This window comes from Arachis duranensis, chromosome 2, assembly GCF_000817695.3.
Source record: "Arachis duranensis cultivar V14167 chromosome 2, aradu.V14167.gnm2.J7QH, whole genome shotgun sequence".
In the NCBI taxonomy this organism is placed as follows: Eukaryota; Viridiplantae; Streptophyta; class Magnoliopsida; order Fabales; family Fabaceae; genus Arachis; species Arachis duranensis.
The window spans coordinates 85,628,960-85,652,445 of NC_029773.3; the positions used below are offsets into that span (position 1 = coordinate 85,628,960).

General features: G+C 31.7%; 3 protein-coding genes across 3 annotated transcripts; 1 reads left to right on the top strand and 2 right to left on the bottom strand.

The window, feature by feature from the left end:
* Positions 1–5,988: 5,988 nt before the first annotated feature.
* On the bottom strand, positions 5,989–8,479 carry LOC107475708 (cytochrome P450 83B1-like). Its single transcript, XM_021135789.2, has 2 exons — positions 7,536–8,479; positions 5,989–6,749 (listed from the first exon to the last, which is right to left on the bottom strand). Exons 1-2 carry the CDS (start codon positions 8,439–8,441, stop codon positions 6,114–6,116), a joined length of 1,542 nt encoding a protein of 513 aa, XP_020991448.1. The 5' UTR covers positions 8,442–8,479; the 3' UTR covers positions 5,989–6,113.
* An 8,795-nt stretch (positions 8,480–17,274) lies between these two features.
* Positions 17,275–18,270, top strand: LOC107475479 (60S ribosomal protein L13a-4). Its single transcript, XM_016095120.3, has 3 exons — positions 17,275–17,705; positions 17,792–17,879; positions 17,973–18,270. The coding sequence occupies exons 1-3, from the start codon at positions 17,317–17,319 to the stop codon at positions 18,114–18,116; spliced, it is 621 nt and encodes a 206-aa protein (XP_015950606.1). The 5' UTR covers positions 17,275–17,316; the 3' UTR covers positions 18,117–18,270.
* A 1,028-nt stretch (positions 18,271–19,298) lies between these two features.
* Positions 19,299–21,839, bottom strand: LOC107475709 (cytochrome P450 83B1-like). The gene is made up of 2 exons (XM_016095358.3): positions 20,940–21,839; positions 19,299–20,170 (listed from the first exon to the last, which is right to left on the bottom strand). The coding sequence occupies exons 1-2, from the start codon at positions 21,837–21,839 to the stop codon at positions 19,565–19,567; spliced, it is 1,506 nt and encodes a 501-aa protein (XP_015950844.1). The 3' UTR covers positions 19,299–19,564.
* Between the last annotated feature and the right edge of the window lie 1,647 nt (positions 21,840–23,486).

The window sequence follows — 23,486 nt, forward strand, 5'->3', positions numbered from 1 at the left end:
ATGTCATTTTCTTTTTCTTTTTCATTTTTATTTGAAAGGAGTTTTATATGTAAGATCTTTTTTCACAAGTAAGGATATCTATGTAATAATTTTCTGAATAAATTAAAATATTATTTTAGTTTTTAATGTTTGATTTATTTTATAATTAATTTTATCTCTAATATTTGAAACGTCTTATTTTTATCATAAATATTTTATTTTATCCTATTTCGATCCTTTAGTCAAAATTAACATTTTTCTTCTAAAGAATATTTTTTTTTCATATATAAATTTTTTGTAGGTAGCGGCAAAAATTGTACTTGTAGTAGTTATAGTGGTCATTACAATGATTTAAAAGTATAAGTGTTAGAATAATAAGAGAAATAAAAAGTTAATAATAGAGAAAAAAATTTTGAAAAAGAAACTTAATTTTGATAAGAGGATTAAAATAAAATAAAATAAAATATTTAGGGAATAAAACGTTTCAAACATTAAAGATGAGATTAGAATTTACTTCAAATATTAGGATTAAATTAGTATTTTAATTTCTTAAATAAAATATATAAAAAGTATTTAAAGAATGAAGATGTTGTCAATAAATAAAAATAGTCGCTATAATGTAATTTTCTCAAAGTGATGAGGATAGATCTTCAGTTTTTTAGCTATTGAATTTGAATAATTTTTTCTATACTTTTTGTTTTTTCAAAAATTACAGCGATTGACTTTGAAAAGGTGCTTCATTTGAATATAATACTCCTTTTAAATATTTTATACTTAAAACATAAGTGAAAATTATATAATAATATATGAATTGATATATAGATGTACTAAACATATGATATATTAGTATATAAACATGAAACATTCGGTGACAATTTTTTCAGATACGAAAATAGAGTTTTTATTTTGATACAAATAGTATAAAATATTATACCGTGGTTTAATTACATTGGTTTTAAATGATTATTCACGACATTAATATAAAAAATAATTATTTTTATAAATATAACATTATATAATTAAATACATATATAAAATTATTTTATATACATTAAAATTAAATTTATAAAAATATCTCAAAAAATATTGCAATAACCTTAGAAGTGATGTTCTGATTTTCAACCAATAAGTAAAGAGTAAAGGAAGTTTCTGGTCAGATATTGTTGATCCGAAGAAAATCGATCGAGAGAGGTCTAGTAAAGATCTCTATGCACTACAAGAAAAATTAGTTTTTGTCACACTTTTAAAATGTGTTAAAGATATAAAAAAACGTGGCAATAGTTTTTCGTCATGTTTTTTGAGTTATTGGTACGCTTTTAAAAGGATCACATCCGCGAGTGTAATAGTTGTTCTGTCGTCACGCTTTTGTCAATTTATTGGTACAATTTATTTTTTGTCACGCTTTCATCTATTACCAAATTTAAAAGCGTGACCGTATGTATAACTATAGCCATGCTTTTAAAGCGTGTCAAAAGTGTATATACAACAACGCTTTTAAAAACGTACCGATTGAGTTAGTTTTGGCTACCATTCGAAAGCGTGCCGATAAGAGACATAAAGTGTGGCGTGCCAGCTAGAACCTTTTGCGATGCATTCAAATCGTTGCCTATTCCTTTGTCAAACTAAAAAAAGGAAAAAAAATAAAAAAGTATAAAATGAATTAATTTTTTTATTTATTTACATGAGTTATTTACATGCTATAATTATAGTTAAAAAATTAATTATATAACAAAATTAATAATTTAATTCCTAATGATTCTCTCATACTTCAAATTTTGTAATTCTGCATGTGATTATCTTCTTACATTTTGTTTCAATCTCCCCAGCTTGTGCTTCTTCAGGGCAGACCCAAGGAAGATGGAATTGGGCTATAATATTAGGGCTAATGCTACTGTTGGGATAGAAGAGGACCATGCGTGCTTGTTGTTCTCTATAGTCACGTTTTTGAAGTGTGACAAAAAAAGTGTAGCCGAATCTCTAATCAATCATCACTTTCATAAAAGTATGTCATTGACCTCTTTCGGCACGCTTTTGAAGCATGACAAGAAAAAGCGTGGCCAAATCTCTAATCAATCACCACCTTCTTAAAAGCGTGACCACATTGACCTTTTTTGCCACCCTTTTAAAGCGTGATAAGAAAAAAAGTATAGCGACAGACCTTTTTTTTTAGTGATGGAATGTGTGTAACTTGTAGTGGGAGATGGCAATAAGACTAAGTTTTAGAATAACAGATAGGCGAGAGAAGAGGTGTTAAATGATTTATTTTCAAGATTGTTTATGCAAGCTATTAATAAAGATTGTGTTATTAGTTAGTGTGAGTTGTGAAATGGCTTGTTGTAAAAATAGAGGTTGCAATGGAGAAGACCGTTAAAAGTATGGGAAGAAACCAACTTGCATGACTTTCGATAGATTTTGCTAAGAGTAGGTTTTTTTTTAGAAGAAATTGACAAGTTATGCTGCAAATATAATAGTAGTGGAAATTTTTTTTTTGAAATATTTTTAAAAAATTTTCTACAAGAGTAGAGGGAAAAAAGAAGAGCCAAATATGTGCAACGTTGCGAAGAATTTATGGAGAAGTCTTGTGTCATCTCGTGTTGAGTTGCTAACTTGATTTGTTATCTTGGAAAAATTTAATACTAGGGATAAACTTAGTAAATATGATATCATTGATCAAGCTTTTACGTTTTATGTGTGATGGTTCTATTTGAACTTGAGAGGGGGTTGAATCAAGTTGGTTTAAAACTTAGAGTTTCAAACTCTGTTTCAGTAGAAGCTTAATGCAGGAGATTATTTCATTTTGTCTCATGCGCAGAACAAGTAAAGAGTAGGGAAGAGGAGATAAAGGCCAGCATGCATCCTGGTTCGAATTCTTTGTGCAATGAATCCTACGTCCAGTCTCCACCACAAACCATGGTGGAATTTTCACTAAAATTCACTGATTACATTCACCAATACTATTGAATTACTTCCTAATTAAACTAGTATCTACCCCTAAGCTATCTTCACCAAAGCTTAGCTTCCCATAGTGCTGTCCCAACTAGGAAGGAAAATCTAACCAGATTTAAACTCACCAAGTGCTAACCCAACTTGCAAGGGGAACTAATCCTAGTTCAACAAATTAAATTACATCAAAAATCAGTGGCTCTTTTGCATCACTCTTGCCTTTTCTCTCTTGGCTTTTCAACTCACAAGATTAGCCTTTTCTCAAAACAGAAAATGACACAAGACAGCCATAACAAAAAGATCAGAAATTAAGCTTGAGTCAAAGAAAAAGATTCCAGCTCAATGTTTGAGCTGGTACTCTCAGTGTGTGTTCTCTTTTTCTTGCTCTGAAATGTTGGAATGAGACTCCTTATATGTCTTCAGCTTGCCTTTATTTTTGCCTCTTCTATTTGGTTGTCCTTGCTGCCCGTTGGAGCTATCACAGCTAGCATGTAGTCTTTCTTCATCATGCCCCACTACTTCTGCTGGATGAGGAGTCCGTCCACTACCTATGTAGTCCTTTGCTTTGCTTTCTTCCTTGACATGCACTCTTTTTTCATTCTTCTCCATAGCACCTACTACTACTGCTCTTTGCTCGTTTGTGTTTTGCTCAACTATGATAAAAAAAAAAAATAGTACTCTGCTGATGTTCTTGAGTTAGTGAAGTGTCCTTGTATCCTTCTTGCTTTATTTGAGTAACATTTGTCCTTTTTTTGTCCAACTGTCCTTTTATTGCTTTTAGTAAATACTTTATTGCGTTTAGTAAATACATAACCATTTAATTATCTGATCGGTGGTACAAGGAGGAACTTTTAGCTCTTTAAGTTGCCGAAGCATATGTTAGTCTTGGGCTTGTTTATTTGCTTGAATAATCAAATGGATAGACCAACTTTATTGTTTAGCAGTGAGATGAGTTATGGACCTACCACAATAAATCACTCATTAAACAATATTAAGCTTTTAACTCAAAAAATGTTTGTCATCATTTATAAAACCCAAAATCAACTTAGATTTAACAATGTGTTCTGTGGAGTAGTGAAAGTGATGGTGTTCACTATTTATTCTTTGCTTGTGACATATCTTGGAGGGTCTAAGGTAGTTTTCTGAACTCCTTTGGAGTCGTATTGGATGTGATAAGGAAATTGCAGGGACTGTTTTCATTTGTGGACAATATATTATGTGCCGAGAAAATTGAAAGTGGAGTGGATGATCTTATTTTTTACCATGTTATGGAGTGTATAGAGGATAAAAATGAGGTTGTGTTTAATAAAGAGGCTCCAAATGTAGAGATACTGAAAAATTGGATTAAGCACTATAAGGAGACATATATAGCTTAAAAAAAGGGATAAACATAGATTGGTAAGTACAAACGCAATGTATTCTTAATCGCAAATGCGATTATATATATGGTGTGTGTTTTTATTTTGTTACTTGTCTCCGTAATTAGATATGTTGTATTTATTGATTTTGCGGTACCTCACGTTCTTCTAAGGATTTAATGAGTTGTTAATCATAAAAAAAATGTTACAAATAACGTAAAATTTTAAAAGTTTCCATTGCAAAGTAAATACAGAACTGTCAATGTGAGTAAGAATAAATTTCTACGTCTAAGTTATTTAACCAATTAAGTCCAATCAAATCATTTATACTCACGCGCGCACGTTTTTCTTTGTACCTCTGCTGCGCATTCTTCGTCACCAAGACCACCTCCTCCTCTTCCTCCTTCTCTTCCTCCTCTTTCTCCTTCTTTTCTAATTGGAATTTTTTCTCCTTCTTCCTTTTCCTTTTTTTTTTCTCCATCATCTTCATCATCATGATCATTATCGTTATAGTCATCATTGTTTTCTTCTTATACGTATCGTCGTTTGTTATCGTTATCGTCGTTATTATTATTGTTATCGTAGAATTTTTGACATATTGATGATATTGCGTGATCTAAAATTGAAACAATTCAGTCATTTTTGTGTGTTGTTTTCAAACTAAGTTCGTATGCGCAATCATTAAGTAATTTCGATGCATTTATGAGTTAATTGAGGTGTATTTCGTTTCGTTCACTTGGATTTGGTGTAATTGTTAAAACTTATGCTTTTGTAGCAAAATTTCGGTGTAAAAACTAAGATATTTATGTGTTATTGTTAAGAAATTTTGGTGTATTTGTATTCTGATAAGTTTTGCTTAATCCAAAACTCTTCCTCTTTCTTCTCCTTATTTTTGGCTGTTTTTTCTTCTTTATTTTCATCATCATCATCATCTTTTTTTTTCTTATTCATCTTTTCTATTTTGTTTTATCTTCTCAAGTTTCTTATTATTTTACTCTCTTAACAAGAATAAAAACAAAAAAAATCAAACAAAGAAGAAGAAAAAGCACATAATGCTGCAAAATTACTAGGAAGAGAATGAACCTACATTCATTCAACTAGAAGAAAGAAAGAAATAAGGAAAAAAAAAAGAAAAAATACAGTATTAAAGAAAATATTTTTGTACTTTTGTAGCAAAATTTTGGTGTCAAAACTAAGAAATTTATGTGTTATTGTTAAGAAATTTCGGTGTATTTTTATTTTGATAAGTTCTGTATAATTTAAAATTCTTTTTCTTCCTAGTACTCATCTTCTACTGCTTCTTCTTCTTCATCTTTTTTTTATTATTTTCACATAATTCTTCTTGTTTCATTCTCTTGAGAAATAAAATAAAAAAGAAAAATCAATGCTACAAAAATTATTAGCAAGAAAAGGAGGAAAAGAAAAAATGCACTCACAACAGCAGCAATAAAAGAACGACGATGAAGAGAAAACATACGAAGAAGAAGAAAGAACGTAAAGAAGAAGGAGGAACGCGAATAAGAAAAAAAAGATATGTTTACATTAGTGAAGCAGGTGTGTGTATATATTACATATAATGAAAGTAGTTCTTGTTAAATTTATGCCAACTTAATTAGACTTAATTATCAAAAAGACTTGAATGTGTAACAGACCTATACGAGTAAATAAGAACAAGGCCTTTCATCTCAACAACCACACCTCCAAACTTTATTTGCAAATTTTATATAATAATTATTCATATGTAAAGCTCCAACATACAAGCAGCACCTGAAGGCCAAATTATTTAATTTATTACAATCATGATATATGATAACCTTATTATTATTACCATTATTACATGAAGGGTTTTGCAAATAGGCAAAGAGGATTCTTCTTATGTTGAACAAGTCCAGGTAAGACTTCAGTATCAATATCTTCCTTTTGAACTCCATCTGGCAACTCCCAATCAAAGCAATAAAGAAGATTAGCAAGTATAAGATCCAATGCCGCAATTGCCATATGCATCCCTGGACACTGTCTCCGACCATAACTAAATGGAATCAAATCAAAATCTTGTCCACCAACATCTATGTTCTTGTCCAATAACAAGAATCTCTCTGGATAAAACTCTTCTGGATCCTTCCACTTCTCTGGGTCTCTATGTATAGCCCATGCATTTATGTACACTAATGTCTTGGATGGAATTTTATATCCATCAATGATGCTAGCTTCTTTGGTTTCTCTTGGTAGAAGCAATGGCAATGGTAAATGCAACCTTAGTGTCTCTTTTATTACTGCCTTGAAATAGGTCAACTTTTGAATGTCATCTTCTTCTAAGAAATCTTTCTTCTTCTTGTTGTTGTTGTTGCTTCTTAGTGTGGTTCTAATTTCTTCTTGAACTTTCTTCAACACTCTTGGATTTTTTATTAGAGCCGTCATTGCCCAAACACTTGTAGCTGCTGTTGTATCTGTTGCTCCTACAAGCATGTCCTGCCAAAGGAAATTCAATTTTTTTTTAAATATTTTACCAATATCTAAAAATGCAAAATCTGAAAATTGCTACTTTTTTTTTCTTTATATTATATATATTTAATAAATTCTAGAATGTAAATAAATTTTGCCAATAATTAATTAACACACTAGAATTTTTACATTTTTTATTGTTAATTTTTTTATATGCACATTTATNTATTAATGTGAAAAATATTAAACTTTACAAAATATTTATTTGTAAATTGAAGATATCCACAATTAAAAACTTAATTAGATCTTTGATTATATATTTTTTGTGAGAAATATTCTATTAATTTTAATATTTTTAACACTAAAATGAATTTAATTACAAAATTAAAAGTAATGTAAGAATCTAATTGAAAAGAAAAAAATATAAAAACCTAATATGTATTCATATTATAAAAAAATTATACACAAACAAATATTTACGTATTTAGTAATACTAAGAAGATAATAACATAATAACTAAAAAATACAAAATAAAAAAAATAAATGCATTAAGTCAAAAAAATAAGTTAGAACTCTTTAAATTTCTCAAATTATGATTTCCAAGCATTTTACTAAATCATTATATTAATGCACTCATGTTTAAAGGTGTTCCATATGAATATTAATTACATATTAGCAAAAAAAAAAATATTCGTCATCACCTAACGGTTAAAAATAATCAGCATGCTTTCATCTATCTTATTGAAATAAAGATACATATTCATCAAAATTTAAGAGAATAAATAAAGGATAGAGGGAGAAAAGATTACAAACCATGAAAATTGCTTTGATGTGATCATAAGTAAGGTCTATGGAAAACGAACGTTGTTTCTTCAACTGAAGCAACACATCAATCATATCCTCTTCTTCCGGATTAGTCTTTCTATTTGGATCCATGTGTTCATCAATCACCTCTTGATAGAACTCATCCAACTCCTTAAAAGTCTCACAAAGACGTTTATTCAATCCATTGATTCTATCAATCCAACCCAAGAAAGGAATGTAATCCGAAACAAAGAAGCTAGCGAACATTTCCTCACACTGATTTAGCATACTATGAAACCTACTCCTTTCAGCTCCTTCTTCATCATACCTTCTCCCAAAAGCACTTCTACAAATGATAGTGCTAGTGAGAGACATTAATGCATCATTCAAATTTGTTACTTTAGAAGATGAGGCATGTTTGGATATTTTCTTTAACATTTGTTTTACCTCAAAGTGTCTTATTGAGGAAAAGCTTGAGACACGCCTAGCACTTAGGACATGTGTAACACTTATTTTTCTAACTTCTCTCCAATAATCACCACATGAAGAAAATGCAATATCTAAGCCATTATAGGACAATTTTTGTTGGCCAAGTAATCTTGGTCTTCCACAAAATTCATGATCATGGTTTTTTAGTACCTCTTTGGCAAGTTTTGATGAGGAAATGATAATGGCAGGCCTTAACCCTAATTGAAGGGAGAAAATTGGGCCATATTTCTTGAAGAGTTGAGATAGTTGAAGGTGAAGAATGGTGTTATCTAGTTGATGAAGGTTTCCTATTAAGGGAAGGCCTCTAGGACCAGGAGGAAAAGATGGATTATTATTATTCTTAAAAGTCCTATAGAATTGGAAGATGAGAAATAGAAACATAGGTATTATTGCTAGGTAGAAAATTAGAAGTGGTTGTAACTCCATTTTCAATAATATAAGTGACCAACTATGATAATGAGATATTAAAAGTTTAGCACTCTCAAACTCACCAACACTCGCAAGAAAAATAGAGGAGACAAGAAGCTTTTCTTCAATACATAAGCTAAGTATAATATTATATACTCCTTACAATATTGATGCCTTTATATAGGTCAAGCTAGTTTAATAAAATAAAGGGTACTAAGAAGTCAATGGCCTAAGCGTATAATGTGTACAATAGGCTAAATTTTTGATCCATGAATAAAATGAACATCACCCATACTATCCAGAATAACCATCCGGATACCAGGGATAATAAACACTCATCCCAAAAATTTAAGTTGATTTTGGAGTTCACCAAAGATCAGACCCTTAACCTTTCGGATCTAGAACTCTAATAACATGTCATGAACCCACTCATCTCAAAAGCGTAACCTGACAGGACAATGTAACACTAATAATCATATCTCTAATACTTCCTAAACCTCCATTGTACGCATTGTACGCTTAGACCATTAGCTCCCTATACTTTCTCTAAAATAATATATCTATCATAATTACTAAGAATAATGCTTTTACACAGTGCTTATGGCCAACTTGCAATAATAATAGAGTTTGATTTGATTGAAAACATTAGTTGATCTGTCAAATTTGTTTTCTAAATATGTGTGGTCATGATAAACTTGTAACCATTCTCAATGGGATAATTATGCTTGAATATCGACGATGGAACACACTCAAGTGTATACTCAACATTCTTTGAGTTATGTATATATAAACACCAAATTAATCAAATTAAACTGAAACTAAATCAAGTTATTTTAGATAAATCAGTATTCCTAAGTAAAAGACTGAACTAAAACCGCCACAACATTTTATGAAAAAATAGTTTATTAAAAACTACTTTTTTTTATTTGACTTAAAACTAAATAAATTGATTTCACTAAAGAGCATCATTTCTCTTCTAAATTGCCCTGACTGCTTGCATTAGGCCGACTACATCGATGTTAAAATTGATTGATTATTTATATATAAACCGGTTGAAATCAATTTTTGATATGCTAAAAAAGTTTTTTTTTTTAATATAAACCGGTTAAAAACCAAGTTGCTATATATCTAAAAGTAATTTGATATAATTTTCAGACCAGTTAAAATAATTTGATACAGTTCAATTCAATTTCTAAAAAATTACTCTTGATGGTGACAATTAAATTAACGTATAGTTATTTTTAATTTTCTCAATAATAGGAAAAAGTAAGTAAGACACTGCACATATATATATAATAAAAATAAAGTGACAACATATGGTAATTAATTAGAATTTTAAAAGATTCTAATAATAGTAAATTTGGCTGGAAGGCTAGCCTAGTTATGAAGTTGAAAGGCTTATGTAAGATGGGAACGTCTACTAATACTTATTATAAATATTGATGTGTAAACATAGATTAAAAAACAAGAAGAACAGCATATCACAATTTTTCAAGAACCATCATATATTCCAGGAACGCTATTTTGCTTAGATTTTTAATGGCCAATTAAATAGAATATGGCGTGCTGGCAAAACAGTTACAAAAACTAAAACAACTCGCTAGTGTCATCATCCATCTTGATAAGCCGTGCGATTTGAATCGATTTAAAAAACTAATCCAATTCGAAGTATATAATAATTTGTTGTGGTTTGAATTTGAAGATTTTGTTTTTATTTTTAAATTTAATTCAATCCGAATGATTTGGATTGACCGATTTTTTCTTTTAAAATATTTAATAAATAATAATAATGCATGAATAAGATAAAAATATATAATAAATTAATTATAATATATATAAATTTTAAATTTAATAATAAAATAATAATATTATATTATTTTGTGCGATTATAAATTAGATTGGATCTGAAAAGTGGATCTAAGATCTGATCTAATTCATACGATTTGATAAAGAATAAAATTCAATTAAATTTAAATTAATTCGATTTCGATAAGTTTTTAGTTTGGATTGAAATTTTTTTTGTTGACTAAAAACAAAACAAATAAAAAAAGACACTAAAGGAAATTATGTATATTTCCTCAAACAATCTCTGTTAATTTTCGGTTAGAAAGCAGCCATTTTGTATAAGGTTGGTCATTTCACACTGCAAGCTTAGCCATGTAGTCAGCGGCAGACTTACTGTCCATTCCTTATTTCGAAACTATTGAATTTTGTCAATGATATCAGCACTATTACCAGGAGAATCACGAATAATAGCACTATAAGCATCAAGGCAGTCCACTTCACAAACGATTTCATTAAAACCGTAGTCCCAAGGTAAACATAATTCACTCAACATACCAAGAAGCTCACATCGCACAATGGTATCCACTGAAATAGTATCTGAACACCCCTTGATCTAAGTCTCTGTGCTATTTCAAAGAATGCAGCCGAAGCCGACTCGGTGCTAAATGGGCAAAACACTAGTATTACAGTTCAATTTGATCACAGAGGCAGGAGGGGAGTTCCGAGAAAAATATGCAGAGATCGGATGTAAAGTTCTTCCAACATAAAAAAACTAAAAAAAATCCTTAGCTGCTTGTTTAATTAAAAATGTTACTTTCACAGTGCTCCAAGATTCCTCCCTATTAAAAATATCGTTATTACGATCTAGCCAAATCCACCACAACGTTGTCGAAAAGAGGCATTAATAAGAAGAAGAATAGTATCTAATCCACTTAAAAAAGTCCATGTCCAAATCACTTGGCATTCTATCAATGCCTAATGAGTATCACACCGCCTGTACTTTAACGCAATCCCTAAAGCAATGGGGTTGCGCACTAGAACAGTTAAGATTTGATATTTTATTGAATGCGTGTGTGTTATAATTTATGCATGCAGTTGTTTTTTCTGTGAAAACCATTATATTTATTTGATGGATATCTTTGAATTAAGGAGAAGTTCCGTCGAATTATCTTTAAATTGTTTAAAACATGTTTGGTTTGTCAGAAAATGATAATTGTATTTGATGAGAGATTCTAATTATAGGGTATACTTTGCCGAATTTTTTAAAAATTCTAATAAGTTGTGTTATTGGTTGAATTCTAAGGTGTGTGTTACAGTATGATTCCAAGTTGTTGTCTATGGATGTATGATAGGGATAACAGTGGATAGGGGGTTTAAAACCTGAATTCTTTGAGGGGGTTGATGCATTTGTCACGCATGTTTTCAGCATGGACCCGTTTAGGTCTGAAGGGGGTATCTAGGTATCTGTGTCAAAAGTGTCGGCTAAATAAGTGGTTAGGACCTGTAGATATAACACTTCACCTCTACCGTAACGGGTTCAAGAATAGTATTGGATGTGGATGGAACATGGAGAAGTGAACGAGAAGGGAATTAATCGGTCTGCCTCTAATTTGAATAGGTTTGATTGTCGATCAACGAGGGTTCGAGTGGTCCGTGACCTAAACATGGAAGAAATGACTTGGGAGGCTAACCAAGAGGGATACAACGAGATGGTGTTTGGTGCAACTAGTGTTAAGGAATTGGAAGAGGCTGAAGAAGAGTCTAACCCGGAGGCAAATAAATTTTATCAACTGTGAGAATCTGTTACGAAACTTTTATTCGAGGGGTGTATTCGTTCGGAGTTGTCTGCATATGTTACAATGATGAGTATCAAGTCAGAGTCAAATCATATCCAAGAGTCTTTTGATAAGTGGGCCACCCTTTGCAACGAATTTGTATCTGTCGAGTCTATTAGCATCCCCTGAAACCACTATGAAGCAAAGAAGCTAGCTTTGAAATTGGGTCTAAATTCGGTGAAAATCGATTGTTGTTTGAATGTTGTATGTTGTATTACAAGACAGATGCAGACTTAACTGAATGCAAATTTTGTAGATCACCAATGTTCCAAGTCGAAATATAACAGATTGGTAAATGCCGATTAAAGAGAATTCCAATGAAATGAATGCACTACTTGCCCTTAATCCCTAGGCTGAAATGATTGTATGCATCAATGAGTTTGACCCCTCACATGACCTGGCATAGTAACAACAAGAGAAATGGTGGAATCATGACGCATCCGTTACACAGAAAAGTTTGGAAACATTTTGATAGGGTCCATCCTACATTTGCAAGCGAGCCCAAAAACGTTAGACTAACTTTGTGTTCTGACGGGTTTGCACCGAATTTCAATTTCGATAACACGTATTATTGTTGGCCTATAATCGTGACACCTTATATCCTATGCATGAATGATCCATACATGTTCCTAACTTGCATCATACTTGGTCCCAACAATCCAAATGCTAAAATAAATGTCTACTTGCAGTCCTTGGTGGATGAGTTAAAGGAGTAGTTGTGGATCTATGGTGTAGAAATATATGATATTTCGATGAAGACAAACTTCCAACTGTGAGCTGCGTTGATGTGGACCATTAATGACTTTCTTGCATAGGGTAAGTTGTCAGGTTGGTCTACTCATGGCAAAATGATATATCTCATTTGTATGGAGGATACAAAGACGTTTTGGTTGAAGAATGTGGTAAGAATTCATGGTTTGATTGTCATCAAAGATTCCTATCATCATTTTCGGCGCAATAAAGACTCGTTTAAAAAGAATAAAAGTGAACAAGAAGAGGCACCTATGAGATTCAGTGGTAGGTAAGTTTGGCACCATGTCAGTAGAATTCCAAGGATCGTCGATAACGGGGTAGATTTGAGACCTTCAAGATATGGCAGGAAGCATAATTGGACTAAACAGATTATATGTTGGGAGTTGCCTTATTGGAAAGATAACTTGGTACGATATTATCTTGATTTGATAGGCATTGAAAAAACGTGTTTGATAATATCATGCACACAATAATGGACGATGAACGAACAAAGGACAACGATAAGGCTAAGTTAGACTTGGTGGATATTTGTAGGCAAATAGATCTGAACTTAAAAAGACTTTATAACGGGCAGTGGGCTAAACCAAGGGCAGTGTTCGCTCTAACAAAGAAGCAGAGACAAAATATTTGTAAGTGGATTGGAGGATTAAGGTTTTCTGATGGTTATGCCTCTAACTTGAGTAGGTGTGCAAACATGTCACATGATAGCTAGGTTGAAAAGTCATGATTGTCATGTCTTCATGGAGTCTTTACTTCCTGTCGCGTTTAGAGAACTTTCAACTAACATCTGAAAACCCTCACAGTAGTAATAAGTGAGTTCTTTAAGAAGTTATGTGCTACGAAACTTAGAATTAATAATCTCACAGTTATAGACAAAAACATTTCCATTATAATTTGTAAGCTAGAGAGGATATTCCCTCCATCCTTTTTTGACATTATGGAATACTTAGCAACTCACCTACCATATGAAGCAATACTATGTGGACCAGTCCAAGTTCGGTGGATGTATCCATTTGAAAGGATAATTGGTTCATTCAAGTGCATCGTAAAGAACAGAGCCCGGATTGAGGACAGCATCTACAAAATATTCCTAGCTAAAGAAACATTCGCATTTTGCTCATTTTATTTTCAACCTCATATTGAGTTACGTAGAACAAGGGTTGTAAAGAACAATGAGAGGGGAGAATTCTCGTCAAGTGAAACAACATATCCAATCTTTGCTGAAGGAGCTGCAATGGGTGCGGACAGTAACTATTGGTTAGAGTAGAAGGAAATCGATGCCGCACATCTACATGTGTTGCTTAACTGTGACCAAATTTTATCTTACCCCATGTCAGTTTTTAGTTTTCATAAATATTGCAACCAGTAAGATACTAACATCTTAATCTAATCAAAACTTCTTTATCCTATTCTATCATATACGTTATTCCAAGAGGCAAATCATGATACCTCATTGAACAATTTTTCACGTTGGTTCAGAAAATACGTCAGCATGTATCTAACTGACACAACAGATTCAGAGCTAGTTGCACTTAGTTGGGGCCCAATGAATAAGAATACTAGCTACCCGATATACAATAATGGATATCGGTTCCATTCTTTATAGTGGTTGAATAGAAAAAAAAATAGATAACATCGGAGTTTAGGTTCATGGGGATACAGGCAGTGGTCATTCTGATTGGTTTGGTATGTTATACAACATAATTCAATTAGAGTATTTCTGTCGCACTATGTACAAAGTGTGCATATTTAAATATGAATGGTATGACCCAAGTTTGCGATAAAGAATACAAAAGCACAAAGACTATGATATCACTAAAGTTAATATAATAACCAGGAAATATAGGTACTAGGATCCTTTTATTCTACCTCAAAATGTACGCGGGTATACTATTTGCCATATCCGAGTTCATGCAAGTCTAGTTGGGTGGTTGTGGTTAAAGATTAAGCCAAGAGGCCGCATCGAGTCTGATGATAGAACAGAGGGTCAAGAACTTTACCAGATTGATGACTCAACTCCTTTGAAAACGGTGGTTGATACTGGTGAGCCGATCACCCTTAGGCCAGCTGTTATGAATGATGACATCATTGACCTTGGAATAGATGCCGACACACTACCACCAGAGGATGACAATCTTCAAGAAAAAGATGGGATTGATGGCAATGATGAAGAGGAAGACGAGTTTAATGATTAGAAAATTACCTTGGAAGAGGAGGATGGTGAACCAGAGGAAGAAGTGATGAATTTGAATAGGGTTAATGTAAATATAGTTCTATCTTATGTATTTCTTTACCGAACTTTGAGAAGAATGTAATATAATTAGCATTATTTCAGATATTTCGATTACCATTATTCCGTATTTTTAATTTGTATATATGAAATTTCACATCAAGTTTAAAGCACTGTTTCAATTATTAATTATCGGAGTACATTATACATGGATGAAAAAAATTATTCAAGAAAATATCTACCATCGAAATATATCGATGGTAACAGCCCAACTAATTTTTCAAAAAAAATTTAGAAAAGTTATTACTGTTGGATGTACGGTCAGATTAAGGTGGTATGAAGCCAAATTCTTTGGCGCCAACAATTTTTCGACGGTAGGTGACAACAGATTTCGTTTCCTCAAAATCCATATTTCGCCGCTAAATCCGATGAAGATTACCGTCGGACGAATAAATCCGACGGTAATTTATTTTTGGCGAGGTTTATTCCGTCGAATAGGTTCCAACGACAAATCCAATGGTAAACTATTTACCGTTAGATTTGATTCGTTTTTCCGACAGCAAATTCAATGGTACTCAACGTTTTTCTTGTAATAAGTACACATATCACCTCATGTGTTATTTTGGCTTAAAATACTTATGTCCAATTTTCAAGTATTTTGAGAATTTTACTAATAAAATGAGGGTACAAAAGACATAATTTGCAAAGAGAATTATCAGATTATAGTTTTTGACTCAGATTGAATCGCAGTCAATTTAAAAACTTTTGATATTTCACTTAACTTCTCAAACAAGATTCAGATTGGATACCTCATTAATCTAAAAATGTTAGATATTATTTTCTCTTAAATTTTATTAGAACTATCAAGTAACTTAGATTAATTTCTCACCAACTTCAAAACCTTACATATTCTTACCTCAAGTTTTTTCAAAAGGTAACAAGTAACTCAATTGGATACTCCACCAATAAAAAACCTTATATATTTAAGTGATTTTCTCAAACAATACTCAATTATATATCAAATAAGTAGTAAAAAAAGAAAAATACTATAAATTGTACTATAAACAAACAAGTCAATCATATATCAAATAAGTAGTAAAAAAAGAAAAATACTAAAACAAATAAGTAGTCAATTCTAAATACAAAAACAAATATATTGATACATTATATTCAATAAAATACTAAAAACATCAACTATAATTTTCATAGTCATTTTTGTCCTTATCATTTTTCGTCCTCATCTGATTCCATTTGAGGTGACGGCAATAGTAATAAAACATTACTTGAATTACTTGGCGATCTAATTTTCTTGTAATAAATAGTATAAGTCTCATTCTATTATTTTTTCTGTTCTAGCTTTATCTTCTTATTAGCCTTTTTAACCACCCATTTTAATTTTGTCTCTTTTCTACTGCGCCAAACGTGGATCTAATAAGTTACATCAAAATAATTTTTTTTGTTCATTTATTTAAGTTATTCATCATATATGCAAAAATGTACGGTTGAAAAATCAAGTCAAGTTGCAGCACAAAGAGAAACAATAGGTGCCTGATTTGCAACTGGGTTTGAGTCATCCCAAAGATGGAGTTAAATCAGTTAGGGAATAGGAAGAGGACATGTTCTTGTGATCTTGTCTTGTTATGCTTCTCGTATGATTGAACTTTGTGTTATGTACATCCAATCCTCTCAACTTATCCTAATACTTGTTTTACCTATCATTATCAAAGCATTTACATAATCTTGCAATATGGATTCTCTATATATAGTTTTAAACTAGTTGTCAGCTGATAGCAAAAAAATCGATATCCCGATCAAACCAATTTATTTTTAGCGATTTATCGATTTAAAATAAAAATATATTATCTTTTAAAAAAATATTTTATACAAATATATTATTTTATTATATTCCGGTTGAATTTCAATTAAATTTTTAAACAATAAAATCACTAGTTTCATTGGTTTAATAACTAATTTTTATTTTTTTGATTCTTGGATTGGATCGGTTAAACGGATCTGCACTGGAAAAAACCCCTGGGACCCGACTAGCCCAACACCACATTTGAATCACAAACTACTCCCACCTAAACAAACAAGAAACGTAGAAACTACCCATTTTACTTTCCTTTTGGGCCTAGGAGGGTAAACCATAACTAAAAATTAAAGAAGAAAGCCCAAAGAATAGGCCCAAACTTAAAACCCTAATCCCCATCTTGCTCCGTCTGATCATATAAATAACAGGCAGCAATTAGGGTTCCAAATTGGGCGTGCATCTCATCAGAAGAAGAAAACAATGGTGTCGGGTTCAGGGATATGCGCAGCGCGTGTGGTGGTCGACGCGCGGCACCACATGCTCGGTCGTCTTGCGTCGATAGTGGCGAAGGAGCTTCTGAACGGTCAGAAGGTGGTGGTGGTGAGGTGCGAGGAGATCTGCATCTCCGGCGGTCTCGTTAGGCAGAAGATGAAGTACATGCGGTTCCTCCGTAAGAGGATGAACACTAAACCCTCTCATGGCCCCATCCATTTCCGCGCTCCTTCCAAGATCTTCTGGCGCACGGTTCGCGGCATGATTCCTCACAAGACGAAGCGCGGCGAAGCTGCTCTTGCTCGCTTGAAGGTTTTCGAGGGAATCCCTCCTCCTTATGATAAGACGAAGAGGATGGTGATCCCTGATGCTCTCAAGTAATTGCTCTTCTTCTTTCGTCATTCGATTTTCATAGTTTTAATTTTGTTAATTTAACGAATTACTGGTGAATCGATGGAATTAGGGTTTTGAGGCTTCAGAAGGGGCACAAATTCTGCTTGCTTGGTAGATTGTCATCTGAAGTTGGATGGAATTATTATGATACCATCACGGTTAGTGTGAAAATCTGAATCTTTTGTTGTTCTGTTCAGAGTTTAAAATTACTTGTTTGGAATTTTGCGAGTAATTGGATTTTGGAATCGCAGGAATTGGAGAAGAAGAGGAAGGAGAAGGCGCATTTGTTGTACGAGAGAAAGAAGCAGCTGAACAAATTGAGGGTGAAAGCTGAGAAGGTTGCTGAGGAGAAGCTTGGTTCCCAACTTGATATCCTTGCTCCAGTCAAGTACTGATTTGGCTTTTGTTAGTGTTTTTAAATTGAGGTATATTTAGTTGAATCTTCAGCCTTTTTCATTTTTGTTTTGGTTTTTGAATTTGTCGTTGGAGCTTATAATTTGTTTTGATGTGATAAACTGATAATCGTGGAAGCTATAAGCTATTTTTGTATGTGATTTTGTAGATTTATTGTTTCATCCTAGATTATATTACATTGCATTTAAGAATGGTTCGTATCAATTACATTTGGACTTCTTTATTTTGAATAATTTTGGTTTGGTTTCAGTTTATATATAGAGTAAAAATTAAAATATTCATTTTATTTTTGAAAATATGTAAAGAATAAAATATTTAAAATTTTCTTTAATTAGAAATTAGTAATATTATAATTAGGATGATGGATTAGGATTTCTTATTTTTTCTAAATTTTTTAATGTGATGTGAAACCTTGAATCCTTGATTCTGCAATGCCCACTAGAGATATCAGATATTAGAGACACTAATAGATGTATCATTAAAAATGGCATTTTTATAATGTAAATAATTGATCATTACTTGCACTTCAGATTGGTTCTTAAAGAATTTATTATGCATTAGACACTCTTATTCCCTGGCCAATTATTATGATGCTCAAGGTCTCGAAGGTTTGTCTTTGACAAACAAATTAGTCCTTCCGGTAATAAACTCCATGAAACAATGACAGAATACATCTATGTTCGTCAATTAACACGTGGCATCTTATGGGACAAATTAGTCCCCGTTTACACCGCCGAAACAAAACTAAGTTTACCCCTCTCTCCACCATCAATACCTGTGACCACCACCAAATTGTTGTTATTTTTTGCAAATCTCGATGCCTCTCATGGATGTTGATTAAGATTCTTCTCATGTTGGGTAAGGTCCTAGTAAATGGTTATATTTCAGTATCAGTGTCTTCCATTTTCACCCTTTCGGCAATTCCCAATCAAGGGAGTATAAATTAGCAAGGATATGGTCAAGTGTTTCAACTGCCGTCAATTCAGGACAAATTCTTCGACCAGAACCAAATGGAATTTATTATATTATAATATAAATTTTATATTAACAGCTGATTTCAATGTATACTTAGTATGATTAAAAATCAACTTTTTGTCGGTCTTAAAGTTTCAGGATCTCTCTCTAGCCTATGCGGTTATATAGATACACAAATGTTTCGGCTGGAATTTCATGGATTTCATTTGTTTTTCATGGCATAAGTAGTGGTGCTGGAAGATGACACTAGTGTGTATATTTACTTATTTAGTTTATTCATTATATATATACTTTAGTACATCACAACACACATGCAATACTGTATATTTTCCCCCAAGCTAGTAATAACCACCAACACTTCTATTTAAGGTTCCAAATTTAAGCTAAGCAATGCACAAAAGCCACATCAATTATTATATATCATCATTATTATAAGGTTATACCTAGCTCTGAATTATATGTGGGTCTTTGCGATAAGATAGAGAGGATTCTTCTTGTGATGAGCAATTCCTGGTAACCTTTCATAATCAATGTCTTCCCTTTTGATTCCTTCTGGCAATTCCCAATCAAAGGAATTTAAAAGATTAGCAAGAATAAGATCAAGCGCTGCAGTTGCTAAAGGCAAACCAGGGCACATTCTACGACCTGAACCAAATGGAAAAAGCTTGAAATCTTGCCCTCGAAGGTTGATATCATTGTCTAAGAATCTTTCTGGATAAAATTCTTCTGGGTCCTTCCAAGATTGAGGGTCTCTATGGATAGCCCAAGTGTTCACATAAACAAGTGTGTTGGGTGGAATTTGGTATCCACCAATGTTGCAACTTTCATGTGCGGCTCTTGGAATTATAGGTGCTGGAAGATGCAATCTTAGTGATTCTTTTATAACGGCTTTGAAATATGTAAACTTTTGAATCTCATCTTCTTCCAAGAAATCTTTCTTCCCTCCCAAGCTCCTAATTTCTTCTTGAACTTTCTTCAACACTCTTGCGTTTTTTATTAGATTTGTCATGATCCAAACCGTTGTGGCCGCAGTTGTATCCGTTGCTCCAACAAGTATGTCCTAAATCGAGAAGATATTCAAATTAACAATACAGAGAAGAAAAATGGTGAAGAGAATAAAGATCTTTTTTATATATAGGTGGTTAGATAATTATAATATGAAATGTGTTATTTTGTTTTCGTTAATGTTTCAAATTGAGGCTAAATACTCTTCATTCTCTGCATGTAAATAAAACGCTATTCAATCTTCATAATAGAATTGGCCATAAAGTAATATTGCTTTGTTTGTTGTAAAATAGTATGATTTGACCAATCAAAAAGTGGTATTATAATTTAGCTGCCTATTTTCATGAAGACATTTTTATGTGAAAATAATACGTTGAATTATTAATATTCGAAAAAAATTTTGCGGTCAGTAATATTTTTAACAAATAAATTTTACTAATTTAAGTGTGTAAATTCTAAAAAATGTGAATGTAAATTATATTAATTTATGTGTGTAAATTTTGATAAATATAAGTATAAATTATATAATTCTTCTATGTAAAAATCTGTAAATATGAGTGTAAATTATTGTTGGTCAAATATAAACAAAATAATAATAATATTTGGTATGAAGCATTGTTCGAAGTAGCCACCTATAATTTACATTTGAGTGAAGTTTAACATATTCAAAATCAATACTCCATTTGTTACTTTTTCATGATGAAGTATAAAAGTACTATTATTTAACGTTATCAAGCAACAAGGAAATTAAATTAGTTTCATGCATGAAACATTATGAAACTACTTAACAAGAAGAAGAAGAATGATTAAGAAAGACAGCAAACCATGATTATTGCTTTGACATGATCATTAGTGAGGTCCATGGATGTTGAATGATCCTTTTGCATTTGAAGCAAGATATCAGTCACATCTTCCTCTCCCTCCAAAACCTTCCTATTAGGATCCGAATGTTCATCAATGATTTCTTGGTAGAACTCATCCAACTCCTTGAAGTTCTTATCGAGACGCGAATGGAGTCCCATCATCCTATCGATCCAGCTCAGAAAAGGAAAATAATCAGAAAGAAAGTAGGTTCCCAACCAAGCATTACACTCATCAAACAAACTAAGAAACCTTTCCCTCTCAGGCCCTTCATCTTCATAAGTCCTCCCTAGAACAATCTTGCATACAAGATTCATCATAAGGTTGAGGAGTGGATCCTTCAAATTTACAACTTCCGATGAAGTTGCATGCTCTTGTATCTTCTTCATCATCTTCTTCACCTCTTCTTTCCTTATCGAGTAATATCCGGCGATGCGCCTAGGGCTAAGGACATTAGAAACACAAATTTTCTTGATCTCTTTCCAACAATTATCGTATGGCGAAAATGCCATCTCGATCCCATTATAAGAAATTCTTTGTTGTGCAACGAATTTAGGCCTTCCACAAACCTTAGGGTCTTGTATTTTCATCGCCTCTTCGGCCAGTTGAGGCGATGAAATAATGATGGCAGGCCTAAACCCTAGCCAAAGGGTGAATATTGGCCCGAATTTCTTGGAGAGATTCCATAGCTGAAGGTGAAGAACTGAGTTATCTAGCTTGTAAAGGTTGCCAATTATGGGAAGGCCTTTGGGACCTGGTGGTAGGGTTTTGCTCTTATTAGGGTTCATAAGGTTTCGGACAAGGAAAAAGAGAAACAAAGGAAGAGTAAGATATAGTACTAAAAGAATTAGTGGTGGCATCATTATTGTATTTTTGTATCTGTTATAATGAAATGCAAATTTAAAGCTGAATTAGTTGTGTATTTATAGGACCCAATGTCGGGTTAATTAATTATGTTGCCTTGCCAATTGAAATCAAAATCGACGACCTTGTTATATGTACATTAAAATCAGCTATCAATATAAAATACATATTAGAATATAAATATACATTAAAAATAAATTAACACACACATGTACATAAATATATTAGTGACTGATTTTAGTGAATAATTTTTAGTGTACAAATAGCATTTTTTAATCAAAATACATATATAATTGCTGTGTTTTTTGGACTAAGAAAAAGGGTTAGGTGAAAAGCACATAGGGGTGGTATCATTATATTTTTGTATGTGTTTTATGATCAATCATACATGCTTATTTTAGTAATGTATTTATAGGACTCAATGTCGGATTAATTAGTTATGTTGCCCTGCCAATTGAAATCGAAATACACAAATGCTGTGTTTTGGACTAAGAAGAAGGGTTAGGTGATGAAAAGCACGTAAGTCGCACGAATTACGTTATTGAATCTCTATCTTCTAGTAAATAATAGTAACAAATTAGAAAAGCTCGGTTTTTACTAGTAAAAAGGGTTTGGACATAAAATTCTAACAAAATCGTGGTGATGAAATTAAACCAAAAGAATTTGTTCTATGTGTATATATTCTTGATGGTGGCATCGCAAATTTGGGAAATGTTATTGTCCTATATATAGCATTTGTCCGCTTCCGATGTCGTTGTTTTCAAATTTTGATTTGTTGATTAAGGACTAAGGTAGATAGGTAGTCGCAAGTCAAAGGAATAGTCAAGAATAAGTTTCTTTCAAAATTTTGAAATCATAAATACTAATGCAATGAGACATGTAGACATATAGGTTGTGTTTATTTATAAAGATAACATACACAAAAATATAAAATTATATTTGGTAGGTAAGATATAAATAAAAATATTATATCTTAATATATTAAATTAATATATTTTATATTTTTTGATAAAAAATATAAAAAATATTGAATAAAAACATAATTTATTTTTTTATTTTTTTGTATTATTATTATTAAATGTTTATAATTTTTTTATTATTAAATTTTTTATTCTAAATTTTGTGTAAAAAGAATATAAAAATAAATTAATATCTTTGTTTTTTATCTTATTTTATCCTATTTTTAAAATTAAATGCAACCATATAATTACAAAAATTAAAGTTGTCTCACTAGCTCAGATAAACTATAGTACTGACCTAATTTAGTCCTGTGAATTTCGTTAGATGATTATTAAAGTTAAATATATGTAGCCAATATTTATTGAAAAGATGTAATATATATGTAAATTACATTGATCTTCTAGATACATGTGTGCAGAAATTGATAAAATACGAAAAAAATTAATAATGTATTGGTCAACTGTTAGTAAAAAAATTGTGAATTCTCTAAAATTTTTGAATCTGAGGGAAGGAGATGGGATTATGCGTTCCCTTTTTTTCGTACAAGTTTATTTTTATTTTTATAAATATAATCATTTACTTATATAGTAAATTAATGTAACGTTAATTTTGTTTTCCTAATTATACTCCTAAATTAGTGAATAAAAATAAATAAATTAAAAAAGTAATTAAAGAGAATAATTGTT